The 13947-nt window shown below is 34.8% G+C and overlaps 1 protein-coding gene across 9 annotated transcripts in view; it reads left to right on the top strand.

The window, feature by feature from the left end:
* DOCK9 (dedicator of cytokinesis 9) overlaps positions 1 to 13947 on the top strand; it is a 130839-nt gene that overhangs the window by 83194 nt on the left and 33698 nt on the right. For all 9 annotated transcript variants that reach the window (XM_042805895.1, XM_042805890.1, XM_042805896.1 and 6 more), the window contains exons 31-36: positions 3364 to 3542; positions 4354 to 4470; positions 5912 to 6032; positions 6891 to 7024; positions 10264 to 10378; positions 11944 to 12010. In XM_042805895.1, the coding sequence (XP_042661829.1) occupies positions 3364 to 3542; positions 4354 to 4470; positions 5912 to 6032; positions 6891 to 7024; positions 10264 to 10378; positions 11944 to 12010 (733 nt within the window). The remainder of the gene's footprint in view (positions 1 to 3363; positions 3543 to 4353; positions 4471 to 5911; positions 6033 to 6890; positions 7025 to 10263; positions 10379 to 11943; positions 12011 to 13947) is intronic.

The following is a 13947-nucleotide window of genomic DNA, read 5'->3' as shown; positions in this document are numbered from 1 at the left end:
TGCTCAGGTCACCTCAGGCCTTCCCTTCTCCAGATGGAACAAGCTCAGTTCCCTCAATTTCTCCTGATTGGCCATGTGCTTCCAGCCCTCTACCTACCTTGGTGGTCCTTCACTGAACTCACTCAAGTTAAGATCCTTTTTGTACTAGAAGGTCCAAGTACTATACACGGTATTACAGATATGTCTAACAAATGCCAAACATTTGTAAAGAGAAATAAACACTTCCCTTGATATACTGGTTATGATCTTGTTGATACAGCGCTGTAGGCTGTTAGCCTTCATTGTTGCCAGGATGCTATGCTAACTACTGTCCACGTGGATCCCTAGTTGTTTTTCAGCAGAGCTGCTCCCAAGCTAGTCATTCCACAGCTGGTACCATTGCAGGATGTTCATCTGGCCCACGTGCAGAATTTTGCATTTGTCCTTGTTGAATTTAATTGATGTTTCCCACTCCTGTAGAATCTATATTCTCCTGAAATTCAGCCGTGGCCTTGAGCATATGGACTGTACCCTATCCACCAACTTGATGAGCGTGCACTCCATCTCCTCTTTCCTGTCATTGATGAAGTAGTATTAAGTACGATAGACTCTAGGAAACTTCTCTTGTCGTCGGTCTTTGGGTAGAGTGAAAACTATCAACCACCAACCTTTGAGCACAATGATCCATGTAGTTCTTTGCACATTTAGGCATCTATTCACTTAGACTGTAATGTCCCAGTGTGGGTAAAATGACCATGTGGACATCTGCTATTCTTCCCTTATCCACAGATCTAGTGAGTTCATTGTAGAAAACAGGTTAGTCAAGCATGACTTACCCTGGGTAAATCTCTCCTGGCCATTCCTGATCACACTCTCCTTCACTTGCTGAAAAATGGCTTCCAAGAGGACTTGCTCCATGACTTCTCCAAGGACCAAAGTGAGGCCTGTAGTTCCCTGAATTATTCTTGTCCTTTTTTCGAAGATGTGTGCGATGTCTTCCTGCAGTCATTGCAAGGTCCCAGCTATGGGAGACCCCTGTCCACCATGGCTTAACAAAGGTGATAGTGAACAGTCTTCCAGTGATACCAGCTAACTCTCAGCATCTCATCTGGTGCTGTGGATTTGCACGACTGGAGGTCTCTCAGGAGATCCCTGAACTGATCCTCATCCACTGCCAATAATTCTTTTTATTGAAGCTAGTGTCTAGACTCTTAAGGCCTGGGAACCATGGCAGTGAAGGGTAAGGTAATGAAGATGTGGAGTACTTCAGCCTTACCCAAGTCCACTGTCTCTAAATCGCAGTCCCCATTCAGCAAATATCCCATGTTTTTCTTACTCAGACGTTTAACACTAATGTAGTGGTAGAAGCTGTTCTTGTTGATGTTGATGTTTGTTAATGTTGATGTTTGCTACAGTTTAAGCTGTAGCTGAGCTTTGGCTTGCCTGGCACTATCCCTGCATACTTGATGGAAGCATCTATATTTCTTTTTGTAGCTTGTTCTTGCTTCTACCCCATGTGCATCTTCTTTTTTTCATTGGAGCTCAGTCACAAATGCACTGTTTAGTCCAGCTGGGCTGCTCCTCCATTTTTCCTTGTGGCAAAACAAATAGTATGTTAACTACTGCATTTGTGTCTGTGAAGACATTATTAATTTCTTCCAGGCATGGTACTATAGCAGACACCAGTAAACAGAAATGAGGAAGGTGTTTTTACAGGTAACAAGTAAAACTGTCTAACATTTATATTTTTGCAGATTAGGTTATTTTTTTTTTCTGAAATACTTATTCAGTACACTCTGCTGGCTTAGTGATGTTCAGTATAACTACTTAACGCTTTCATCAAGGTGGCAGAACAAGATTTGGGACTAAGAGCTGGACAGCTGCATAGAATTTGTTACTGTCTTTGGCTTTTTCTGGCTCTGTTTTGCTGTCTCAAGCAGAAGAGATCTTTGGTGATGTGGTTTTCTCAAATGAGTCACAAGAAGGCCTGTAGAATGTCTCTGCTGTTTTATCTACATTTCTTTCTGACCTAATGGATTCCCTTACTGGGAGAGTTCTTTGCCAAATAAAAGTGCTTTGAGATTAGCATCTGTTTGCTGGTTACTGTACTGACCAACGACAGTGAATATGAGAAACTCTTGAACGTGTCAGCTGAAATTTTAAACATATATACATACTAATACATAAGATCTTCAAGCTAAAGTTTCTCTTAAGCTGTCATATAGTCAGTACGTAAATGAACTGGATTATTTTACTACACAAAAAGTACTTCTAAAGAAGAGCAGTTTCAATTTGATGTGAAATGGGAGATGTGCTGGGGTTTTGTGTGTTTGTGCATGTGCATATATAATATCTTTATATCTATATGGGGCTGATTTTTTTGCAGTTAGTTACTACTAGAAATAATTTATGAAATAAAATTACATTGAAGTGATTTAAGCACAAATATTCAAATAAAAAGTTCTCTAATTCCAATCCTATTGTAGTTAACACTGAATATATAAATATTTCTGGAACATATAGTGTTGTTTAATGGTAGCTGAAAAATTGACTCCTGTATTACAATGCAGGTCTAATTTCCATAAATTCATTTACGTAATCTTGTTTGAAATACAGGAGTGTCCTTCTCTGTTCTGATACACTGAGGAGAAATTGCTTAGTTTGGACACTTGCAATTAGTGTTGTTAATGTAGTTTCTTCATTACACTTTCATTACACACTGCAAATTTTGGGGACTATTTTCTTAGAGAATATCAATTAACTAAGATCACAGTTGTTAGCAGGCTTTCTAGTCTATATTCATGTGTATCATAATGTATATGTTACATGTGTAAGATAATGAAGGAGGAACTTTAAACTACAATACAGAAATCTAAAACTTCTTAATCCATATTTTGCTTGCAGTCCTTCAAATACTAACCTGGGTTTGAACCACAGACTTGAAAATTAAATTCTACTTATACCATACAACCAAATTCCTGAAATACAGAATATGCACAACCTTTGTTCACTGTGTGTGTTTTCAGTGCCTGAATATAGGTTTAAAATTTCAAATTTAAAATTTTAATTTGGAGCTATAAGATGCTGGTCCAGGTAAATTTAATGGGAACACTCTTGAATATTGGACATTATTTAAAATAGGGTTTTTTTTTTAAATAATGTATTTAGATTTCTCCAGCTTCTGCTGGTTGAATATACATCATTATTTTCTGTTTAATAAATGCATCATTATGTGGTGAATTCGGCAAGGGATATATGAATAATTATTATTATATATATGAACTTGTCAGTAATTTTGGAAACATTTTAGTTCAGCCTTAAGTTATTTGATAAATTGATTTAAATAACACCATTCCTTACATAGAACTTGTACTTTACTTTCAGACCTTCACCTGGACTACTCATTAACCGATGAGTTCTGTAAAAACCACTTCTTAGTGGGACTGCTTCTAAGGGAGGTGGGGAATGCGTTACAGGAGTTCAGAGATGTGCGGCAGATTGCTATTAGTGTGCTCAAGAATTTGATGATAAAACATTCTTTTGATGATAGATATGCTTCCAGGGTAAGTGTATTACTTTTCTAGTAATAATAGTAAAATAAGTAATAGTAATAAGTAAAATAATAAAGATTAAGTGTGCAGACATGAAGAAAGTTTTTTCTTGCACAAAAACTTGTTAATTTACAGCAATGCTGTTTCTGTTTAGTCAGTGATGAAAATATTTATGAAAATCGTATCAAAATCAGTCTGAAAATCCCATTTTTTTATCAAATGAAAAGCACAAAGCTTCTTCTAACATAATTGTATGTGTTTATTACATTTTAGCGCAGTGTAATCTAAGTTCTGTTCTTAAAGTAATCAGATTTTTATGAACATTTTTAAAGCTCTTACTTTCATTAAACATTATCTGTTAATATTTTGCAGCTGTCCTTCCATTATCTATTATTCATAAAATGAGTATCAGAAAGCTATAAGTTATGGTAGTAAATTTTGAGTGAATTTTAATTTTCCTGTCTCTTTTTTGACATCAGCTGTGCTGTGGAGAAGACATAGAATTTTAATGGAGGATATTAATTTATTAAGCTAACATAATATTAATTTACTTGGTTAGTCTTAACTAAAATCACATTAATTTAGAGGGTTTTCTGCATTATATTGAAACAATAAAGAAAATTTACTCACCTTCTGTTAATTAGAAGGAAATACAGTGATGATTGCTGATTTTGCCATTTATGTGTGAACTTAAGGATGTGGGCCCTGGCTTGCCAAATACTTATTAAATACTATTTGTAATTTAGGAGTGATTAGCTTTAAAAAAATTGGTGATTGAAAATTAAATCTATAATTTGCTAATGAACTGTTAAACTCTATTTAGATTCATCAAGCAAGAATAGCCACTATGTATTTGCCGCTTTTTGGACTGCTCATAGAAAATGTTCAGCGAATCAATGTTAAAGATGTGTCTCCATTTCCTGTTAACTCTTCCAGCAACGTGAGTGACCATTTTGATTTGGTATTCTGAATTATTTTTATCGTTATTTATTGGTAATGTGCATATGAAACGCTGCATACTTCTGGCAAACAAAGAGTTTCATAAGCTTCAGAATTCTGCAAGTTTGTTCTGTTTTTTTCTGAGCTTAAAAGCTTAGTTAACCTTTATGGTTTTGGCTGCAGTTTCTCTTGTCCAGCTAAGTTATGTCTAACATGATAATTGGCTAGTTTGGTCCTACGTACAGGTTCCAGTGCCCTTATTGATCTCTGCTTGAACCTCTGAAGATTTCTGGAGAGTGCTAGGCCACACAGATTGCCACAGCATCATTCTAATGCCATGTGATTATGCTGCCGTGTAACATACTGCTTTTTCTGTATCTCTGGTGCATGTGCCTGTATTTCAATGCAAACTGTAGACCACACAAGATTGCACGTGCTGCATCTTTTTGAGTACTCTAAGAAGAGCAGCTAAAGAAGCTGAAGGAACATTGTATTTGAAATAAAAAATATCAGTTGTTTCTGCAATTTAGTGGCATTCCATTTGTATCTATTACCCAGTTTCAGTGAGAGGAGTTTTCATTAAATTGTCTGATTTTTACTCAAAAATCACACTCCTATTCAATTCGCCTGCCAGTTTGTATAAACAGTTTGTCTCTATTCTTGTAGATCCTGGCATTGGAGGCACTTGCACATACTTCATTTTTATGCAAGCGGGTACTCCCCCAACATCTAACACATAAAGAATTAGTTATGTTTGCTAAAATCCCAACAGATTCAATAGTTACTGTTGGTGTTCAGCAGAAAAGATTGTATATTGGTGGTAGATTTTTTTTATCTTATTTTTCAATTCAGTCCAACATTGAAATAAATGGACCACCAAAAAAAGGGTTAACTTTCTAGAAATCAGGGAAGAATTTTTAACCTTAAAAGAGTGTGCATTTTGAACAGCTGTAGTGTAAGAGGGCTATAGGAGAATGAATTAAAATGGAATTTGTGAACGTGTATATTGATGTATTATAGTTGTATACAATTACTTAATCTAAGATTTAATTATTAATGTGGGTGTGTTTTGTTTGTATCTTGCTGTGTTCCATCTGGTATTCAGAAAGAAATTTGCAATACCCTTCCAACAAGAGATATGTTCAGGTCTTTGAAACGAAAGTAATTTGGGTCTTTTGGAAATACCTGTTTTATAATGTTTAAAATTTGATGGAATATTAATTTCTTCGATGTTCCCTGAGTTATCTTAAGTTTTGGGCTATCCCGAGTTTGTGCAAATACCTGAACATCTCATCCTATACTTCTGAGCATTATCTAATAGAAATGAAAATTTAAGAAAGAAACTTTATCTTCTTGAGCAGTATTTGTTGTATATATGTCATATTCACTAAATCCATAATGTTGTAAAACAATAATCACGCTTTCCTCTCTTTTCCAAACAGAGTGCAAAGGATGATGCACTTAATTTGCCAACTGCAAGTCAGCTAGTAACACCACAAAAATCAGGAAACACATTGGATAACAATGTTCCTAAAGATCTGTTTGGTGTTATCTCTGGCATTGGTAAGCACTTGAAAATAAAATAATTTAAAAAGGAACGAGTTTCCTTTTTCATTTATTATCAGAAATAAATGTTCTGTGTCCAACTTTGGTTGCTTTCTGCATATATTCTTGAATGTTACTGCTACTTTCATGAACAGAACCCTAATACAATCAACTGTTCAGCATGGGTCAGAATTCACAGTCAGTACATGAAGTCTTTCTTCTGAGATATTTTTGGTTTTGCTTTTCTATCTGAAAATAAAACCGTTTCCTGGAGAGAGCTGCTTTTTCCCTTGCCAAAGGTGATACTTCTTGCCTTGCTGCAGAGAAATAGGAGGCAAGACTAGTCTTGTGGATTATGGCATTATTGCCACGAGTGACTGATTTTGTACATGTTGCTAGAGACCACCTCCACATGGAGTACTGCTTGTGCACACTTGTGGGCATCCTCCTGTCTGCTGTCTTAATGTGTTTTCCATTTGTTGTTGCCTGCTGTAATTACTTGTCACTAGTCAATTAAAAAAAAAAAAAAAAAAACAAACAAAAAAATCAAACAAGAAAAGAGATGAAAAATGAGGAAGGGGATTTTTTTAAATATACGTGCTTCTTCATCTAAATGTGTATGGCTCTGGTTTTTACGTGTGTATATGTAATTGTAAATAAGTCTGTACATGTGCATACATACAGACTTCGCTAAAACTCTAGAATATGTTTGCCTTCATTAAAAGTAACTAAATGGAATTATTTGTCATCTTAAAGAAGATATACATATATGGTGGTTTTAGAAGTCTGACTAAACTATGGAGTGACTTTTTCAAGTATATGTATTTGAGATTTTTATATTGTTCTCTTTTTTTTTTTTTTTTTTTTTTTTTATAGCTTCCCCATACACCACATCAACTCCAAATATTAATAGTGTGAGGAATGCTGACTCAAGAGGCTCTCTTATAAGTACAGACTCTGGAAATAGTCTCCCAGAAAGACACAGTGAGAAGAGCAATTCTCTTGACAAGGTAAAAAAAAAAAAAAAAAAAAACAAAAAAAAAACCAAAAAAACCCCACAAAGTGTATTCCTAAAATTTCATCTTAATTCTCATAGGAGTTAACTGCTTTAATCTCCATTGGGAATGGGCTTTCTAGAATATCTGTAGAGCAGTATTTTACATAAATTTTTCTTTTGCAAAATAATTATCATATGAACTCTTTTTGCATCCTGTTTATTAAGCTGTTTTGCAGAAAATGCAAACAGATGTTCAGTGTAGAGACAAAGCAGTTGTCTCTTTTGCTAGAGAAAGATGTAGTGTGTTGAATTCTGGTAGAGAACTGTATTCTAGTTAGGACAGCTTCTTTGATTTTGTGGAGTCCTTCACTCCATCCTGGTCTATATGCAATATACGTAGCATTTTTTAAATGTTGAAAAAACAGTTACTGTGCTTTCTCACAGGTGATTGTTTTTATATTAGTTTGACTTTTCTAAATCATTTCACTTTAAATCTGTTATAACTTAGGAGCTCTGGCTGCAGTAGCTGTGAGGTATTCCGTCATGTCTTTCTAGAGCTTGTCTTGATACTGATCACATTTGATTTTCTTAAACCTTGTTGTGCAAGTCACAACATATTAACTTTTTCCCCTTGACTCTGACATGCCTTCGTGTGGCAGAGAGAGAAACTTCTCAGAAGGCACTCTGCTTATGCTATGCGCCCTAATGGAGAAGAAGAAAATTCTCACCCTGCAAAGAAAAACCGTGTTACTATGGATTTTTCACTTCTGACAATTCCAGCTTTGCCAGAGAAAATTTTGCGTGCAGCTTTCTTTCTTCAGTTACAAGAAGTATTTGGTTTTTGTGCTTGGTATAGTTAAGCTTCTGAGTGAAGTGTGTGATCAGTAGTTTTGCCACTTCTTTGCAACAGTTGGATCTTAAGCCAAATATGTAAAATGTAACAGTGTAAAACACCCTTAAATGCCAAACCTGGAATAATTCATGTACATAATTTAATTTAAGCATAAAAATCTAATCAACTCAAATAACAGCAGAATTTGAGTCTTAGGGTCTTCAATATAAATAGAACTAAAAAAATCTTCTTTGACATTGATCAAGTAAATAAATATCTTGTACGTACACTGTTGCTAAATGGCAATGCTGTCATCGATTTCTTAGCTGTCATGTTATTAATTACTAACATGTAGTGTTTTTATCAAATAAAAGAGTTTTCAAAGGAGTCAACAATCTTTGAAAATTCTACTCTGGTCTGCCAATTTAGGTGCTAAAGGATTTATGTTTTGCATGCTGTTAATAATTTCCCCAAATAATAATTAATCCTGGCTTCTTATCTGTTGCTTTCCAAACTTTCTTGCTAGTAGATCAGTTGTTCAGTGCACGTTATCTTCTAGTTTTTGCTCACTGCTTGATATCATTACTGAAGAGCCATGTTTTTGTTCTAATTTTCTTTCAGAATAACCTGTAGAGCTATACTTGTGGAATCATAATTGGCTGGAAGTATATCAGTTTCTATTTTAATATATGCATAATTTATAGGTTATGGACATGATTTTAAATTAAGCTTGTGAGTAGCTATAGTCCTAGTTTTATCCATGTACATGTTCAACTATTTTAGGGAGATATCTAGCTCTCTGGACAGTATCTAGAAGTCTAGGAAGCTCAAATTCTGTTTCTGCTCTGCCATCCATTAATTGCCTGCTCTATTTCACTATCCATGAATCTGTATAGTAGCACCTCCTTGGTCACCAGAGATATTTCAAAGATAAACAGTTTCTGAGGTCGTTAGAATCTGCAATGATCAGGCTTATATAGGTGTCCATTTCCTCCTAAATTACAGTAACTTCTGGCTAGTATTAATCATACTTTCACATTCAGTTTCACTGCTCGTCCATTCAGTGGCTGGTATGTGACAGATTTACACAGATTGTTTTAAGAACAGCAATTCTTTCCTCTTACATGGAATGCATTAAAAGGCTCAGCATTCAATTGTTGGGTACACTGTGAAATGTTCCCTGGTGGACTAGTATGTCTCGTGCTTTCAGTGAGGAGTGTTCCTGGAGGGTTGTTCTACCCTTGAGGTATTGGCACTTCTTGCTTTGTTTGTGAAACCCAGTGCTTCTCTCCCTGCAGTCTATGTTTTTATTTGTATTTTTTTTCTAATCTTGATATGAAGGATTTCTTCCAACACTGGTGTGTGTCCTTAAAAAGGTTGCGAAGCCAAGATGATCTAACTCTCTTGTAGAAACCACAGGGCTGCACAGATCAATTGTGCCAGACTGATGACTTTACAGAAAACTTACTAAATGTCTGGTTCATTTTCTGCTCGCATAAGTGGCCTCATATTGGAAGTGAGAATTGGGCATTAAAAGGGGCATAATTTATCCTTTAAACAAATGTTTATATAGTATATCTATAAAAGCCTCAGACTGAGGATTTTGTAACACTTGGTTGTGTTCATAATTGTGAAATTATTCTTTTACAGATAAGTCTTTGCCTAAAGTTCAGTTTATACAGTTTCGCAGTTTTATTTTTTCCCTTTTTGTGGTACACATTTTGAAAGACAATTTATGTTTTTGTTTTTCTTTTTGAACAGACTTTAGAATTGACCATTGCTGATTAACTTCCCACAAGTGTAGAAATTGTATAAACAACTGAAGAAGGGAGAAATATTTTTATTACAATTATTATTTTTTATTTTTTTTATTTAGGCAAGGGCAAGTTATTTATCAGTAGTTAATCTTCCAGAATGCATATTATTGCCGTTCATGTATGTTTTCCCTGAGGTTCCAACATTTTTAAAGGGAAAGAGTTTTGTTGGGGCAGGTCAGTCTACAGTCCAGCATAAAGTCTCTTCAAAATCAAAGGAGTGTATAGGTATCACCTAGCAGTAGTATTCATTTCTTAAGTATTTCATCTAAGCCAAAGGGGCATGCCTGGTTTCTACAATGTGGGTGTCTATGTATAATTAACTTGATTAATAATCACTGTTAGGTAACTTTTCCTCTTACTCCTCCCTGTGGGGAAAAAAATCATACAAAGAAGGAAATTAAAATAAACAAAGGTAAAGAGGCTTAATTTAGTATACTTCATGTGTGTAATGTGTGTTTTAGTGACCTGTCTCTACATGAAACAGTTTTGTCTCCATTCGGAGATCCTTTTTCTGTTGCAGGAATTAATAAGGCAATTTAAAAAGTTTTAGTTTATTATCAATTTAAGAACTCCTCAGCCAAAATATGTCTGTTTTCTTTTCAGAACCAACAGAGCAGCACTTTAGGAAGTTCTGTAGTTCGATATGACAAACTTGACCAAGCAGAGATCAAAAGTCTGCTCATGTGTTTCCTTCATATTTTAAGAAGTATGTCAGAAGGTAGGTAATTCCACCTAGTTTTCATAAATTCAAAATCATGTGTTGGATTTATGCCTGTGATTTTAATACTTTTTCAAAATCAGTGAAATATTTTAGGTGTAGGTACCATGTTGTGCTGTGATTTACAAATATAAGTGACTGATCAAATTAAACTCTGACTGAAACCTTGTAAGCATTAAATAGTCCTTATTCCTTCAGAGTGTGAGGCTAACTAAAGGACTTGGTAAGAAAGCAAATATTTGTGTGTGATTGTACAGTCCTGTTTGGAAAATGAAGGTGAAGAGTAGTTCACTGGTCAGTAGAAGAGTCTCGGGCTAGTCCATTCCTCCATTCTGCAGAACTTCCTGTATGACAGGGAATCAAAATAATTTGATCCTTGTGTATATTTTCATTTCTAGAATGGAGATATTAGTTCTCCTTCATTCTTCTGGGATATTTGTGAGATGATCCACTGAATTTTTGAAAGTGTCATATTATCCTGGAGAAGGTTGCAGAGGTGTAGAAATACTGCATGAATGGCAAATTTTGATTTTTTTACTAGGATCATACAACGCAGAATCATCTGTATCCTTGATCAATATTTTAAAAAGTCCCTTTTGGTAAAAATACTGAATTTTTCAGTTTGTGCTGAACAGCAAAAGTAGTTAATTGTGTGCTTATTTTAATGTGAATAATTTATGTAGCACTTGAACTCTAATTTATTACACCACTTAATCAAGAATGAAAACTGGAAGGTTAATAAGTATCTAATCACACCATTAGATTTTCATGTAATTACATCAGTATTATTTTACATATTTTAGTTACAAGGAATAATCAAACTCAAAGATATCTTTTTCACCATTTTACACTTTGAAATATGTAAAATTAGTCAGAATTTCTAGGAAATTTAAGTTAAAATTTACATAAGCACAGTGAGGATTTTTTGGTCTCAATTGTCCTGGAAAAGAACAAGTGTCAAATAAACTTTCCACACATTTTTGTAATAATTTTCAATTTGTTAGCAAATTTTGAACATTTTATTGACAAAAGAGACCAGGTCTTGGACTATGTAACTACAAGCTTTGTAAAAAATATATAGCCATTTTTGAAATCTGTGCAAATAAAGAAAATCTGAAACCTGTGATGAAAAACTATCTACAGTAAAGCATTGTAAATTTAAAAAGATGTCATAAATTGAAATTTTAAAATGTTGAGACCATTCTATAAAGATGCAGGTTATAGAACTAACAGTCCAAAGTATTCTGAAGTCAGATATTTTTAGAACACTGTAGTGGCTACTCACTACACAATTATTACTATCTAAAATATGAAATTTTATAGGAATATTATGGATTCATTAAAAGTATATCATAGAAACTCATTTGGAGAATTGATCTGTGCATTTGTATAATCAGCTTCAAGGAGAACTTTAAATAGTGATCATTATCCATACCCCACAAGCCATTTTTAGATTCTCTGAATCCTCGTTATCTGAAGGCTAAGAGCTAGTGTTAACTCTGATACTTAATATTTTTGTGTGATTGCTGCCTTTGTCTTGTTTTTAATCTTTTTTATTTTCCTAGATGCATTGTTTACATATTGGAATAAGGCTACAAAATCTGAACTCATGGACTTTTTCACGATTACAGAGTAAGATTTTTGTTGAGCTTGTCATAGAATCATATGGTTCACCATGCTGTTAAAAACTTGAGTGTCGGTATAAGTGTGTATATATGTTTGGTCTTATTTGTTTGAAAAAATAATGGTCTCTCTAGAAGTCCTCAACTGGATGTGCACAATTGTATGTCTGTCCAGTTCCCTGATAGTTTCTGGAATTAGGGTATACAGAAGCGATCTTGGGAAGTTCCTAGACAGCAAGTAGTGCTCAGAACATTGCCATGCTCATGGAAGAGGAACCAACTGACTTCTTACCTGCCTGCATTAAAATGCATCTTGCAATGTGAACTGCTGAAATTATATGGTTACATATCAAAATTGATTGAAACTTCAGAAACAAAGGGATATGAACCATCCAGCTGGCATTGTTCTTGTCTTGTGCCATTCTGTGAGGGAAAAGATACAGGATGAGTCCAGTATTTGTTATCAATGGCTACACTCCATCCCTATGCACACCTAGTGTCTTTGTTCATGAGAATTGACTGATACAGTCGTAAAAAGTGAAGAAGGCACTGTTTGCTTGAAATGATGTGCCGTAGGAGCCTTTTTGCTTGCCTTGCTTGTTTCACTGGACTGTTTTCCTTTGTTTCTGTAGTAGAGGCTCAATCAATGTAATGTCAGTTGTTAACTGTACTGAATGTGCTACTCACAGTCTGTTTTAGGAATATATTGTACATAGTGATTTAACTCATCATTAGAGTACATCTGGCATGATATTGATTATACCAGAGACGGAACAAAAGAAGTAAATGAGCCTACTTAGTTAACTGACGCTCTGAAGCCTGAGGTGTAAACTGTACAGAATCAGTGGTGGGCAGTATTTTGCCATTAGATACTTCTTTTTTAAAGGCTGTATAGGATTGGTTTGTGATTAAAACAATCATCTCAAATTACTAATTATCAAAGATTTCTATCACTATAGCAGTACATGGAATACACAAAAAAATTTCTATCTCACTAGCACAGTGGATGATATCACAGTTCCTTAAACTAGAGGAGGAACAAGGCTTATAAAAGTCTACCTCTTCCAATTCTAGGAATATTTTTCCAATGCAAATAACATCTATTTTGATGATGGTTTTTATTAATACAAGTCATTACAGTAGTTTCTCATTACTTCAGTAAGATACTGTTTCTGGTAGGTAGGTACTTACCGTGCAAATAACTTTTTCTGAAAAACTTAGAACCTAAAAAATACAAGAAGATACCAGAAAGGGGAATTGACGTTAGTTTGCAAATAGGATGACACATCTGGGGGAGGCAGTTCTGACTCCACAGCTTGGAGACAGCTAATCTGCTCAGGGTCTGAGTACAAAATGGAGCTGAGTTGAAGAGACTGTTTGGCAGTCTTCTCCCTCATTCACAACTGGCACATGGAAGAGAAAAAGGCTGGAAATTGGCTTTCAGGTTGGATTTACACTTTAAAAAAACCTCTTAGAATATTCTTACCTGAGGAAGAAGGGAAGTTGCATTAAATGTTCTGAATTGTTAGGATAATTACTTACAGTTGAAAAGGAAATTATTATTACAGCCTCCATTCACACCATTTTTCTTCATTTGAAAGTGTGACTTCTAGTTTGAGTCGTCAGTGTTGTGTACTTACCAGTTGTGAAGACAAGCAGAGGCATCTGACAAATTGTGTTATACTTTCAACCTTCTTGCTGGATCTGGAACCGTATGATTTTTTTTAAAATATCATACTGAAGTATAGATTTTTTTTTTTAATTAAAAATTATTTTAGGGGGTTTGCTTTTATCGTCATCTTAGTGTAAAAGCAGATGCCCTTTAGAAAATAATTCTATCAGAAACCCTGTTGTTATCCTGGAATCTGGAAACCTTAAAATAAACAAAACAACCCAAACCAAACAAAAAACCCCCCACCTGTAACCAAGAGAGTTTAGACCAAGGGG

This window comes from Tyto alba, unplaced genomic scaffold (assembly GCF_018691265.1).
Source record: "Tyto alba isolate M040663 unplaced genomic scaffold, T.alba_DEE_v4.0 Super-Scaffold_45, whole genome shotgun sequence".
Lineage (NCBI taxonomy): Eukaryota > Metazoa > Chordata > Aves > Strigiformes > Tytonidae > Tyto > Tyto alba.
The sequence above is the reverse complement of the archived record's forward strand: the minus strand, read 5'-3'. Positions and strand labels throughout refer to the sequence as shown.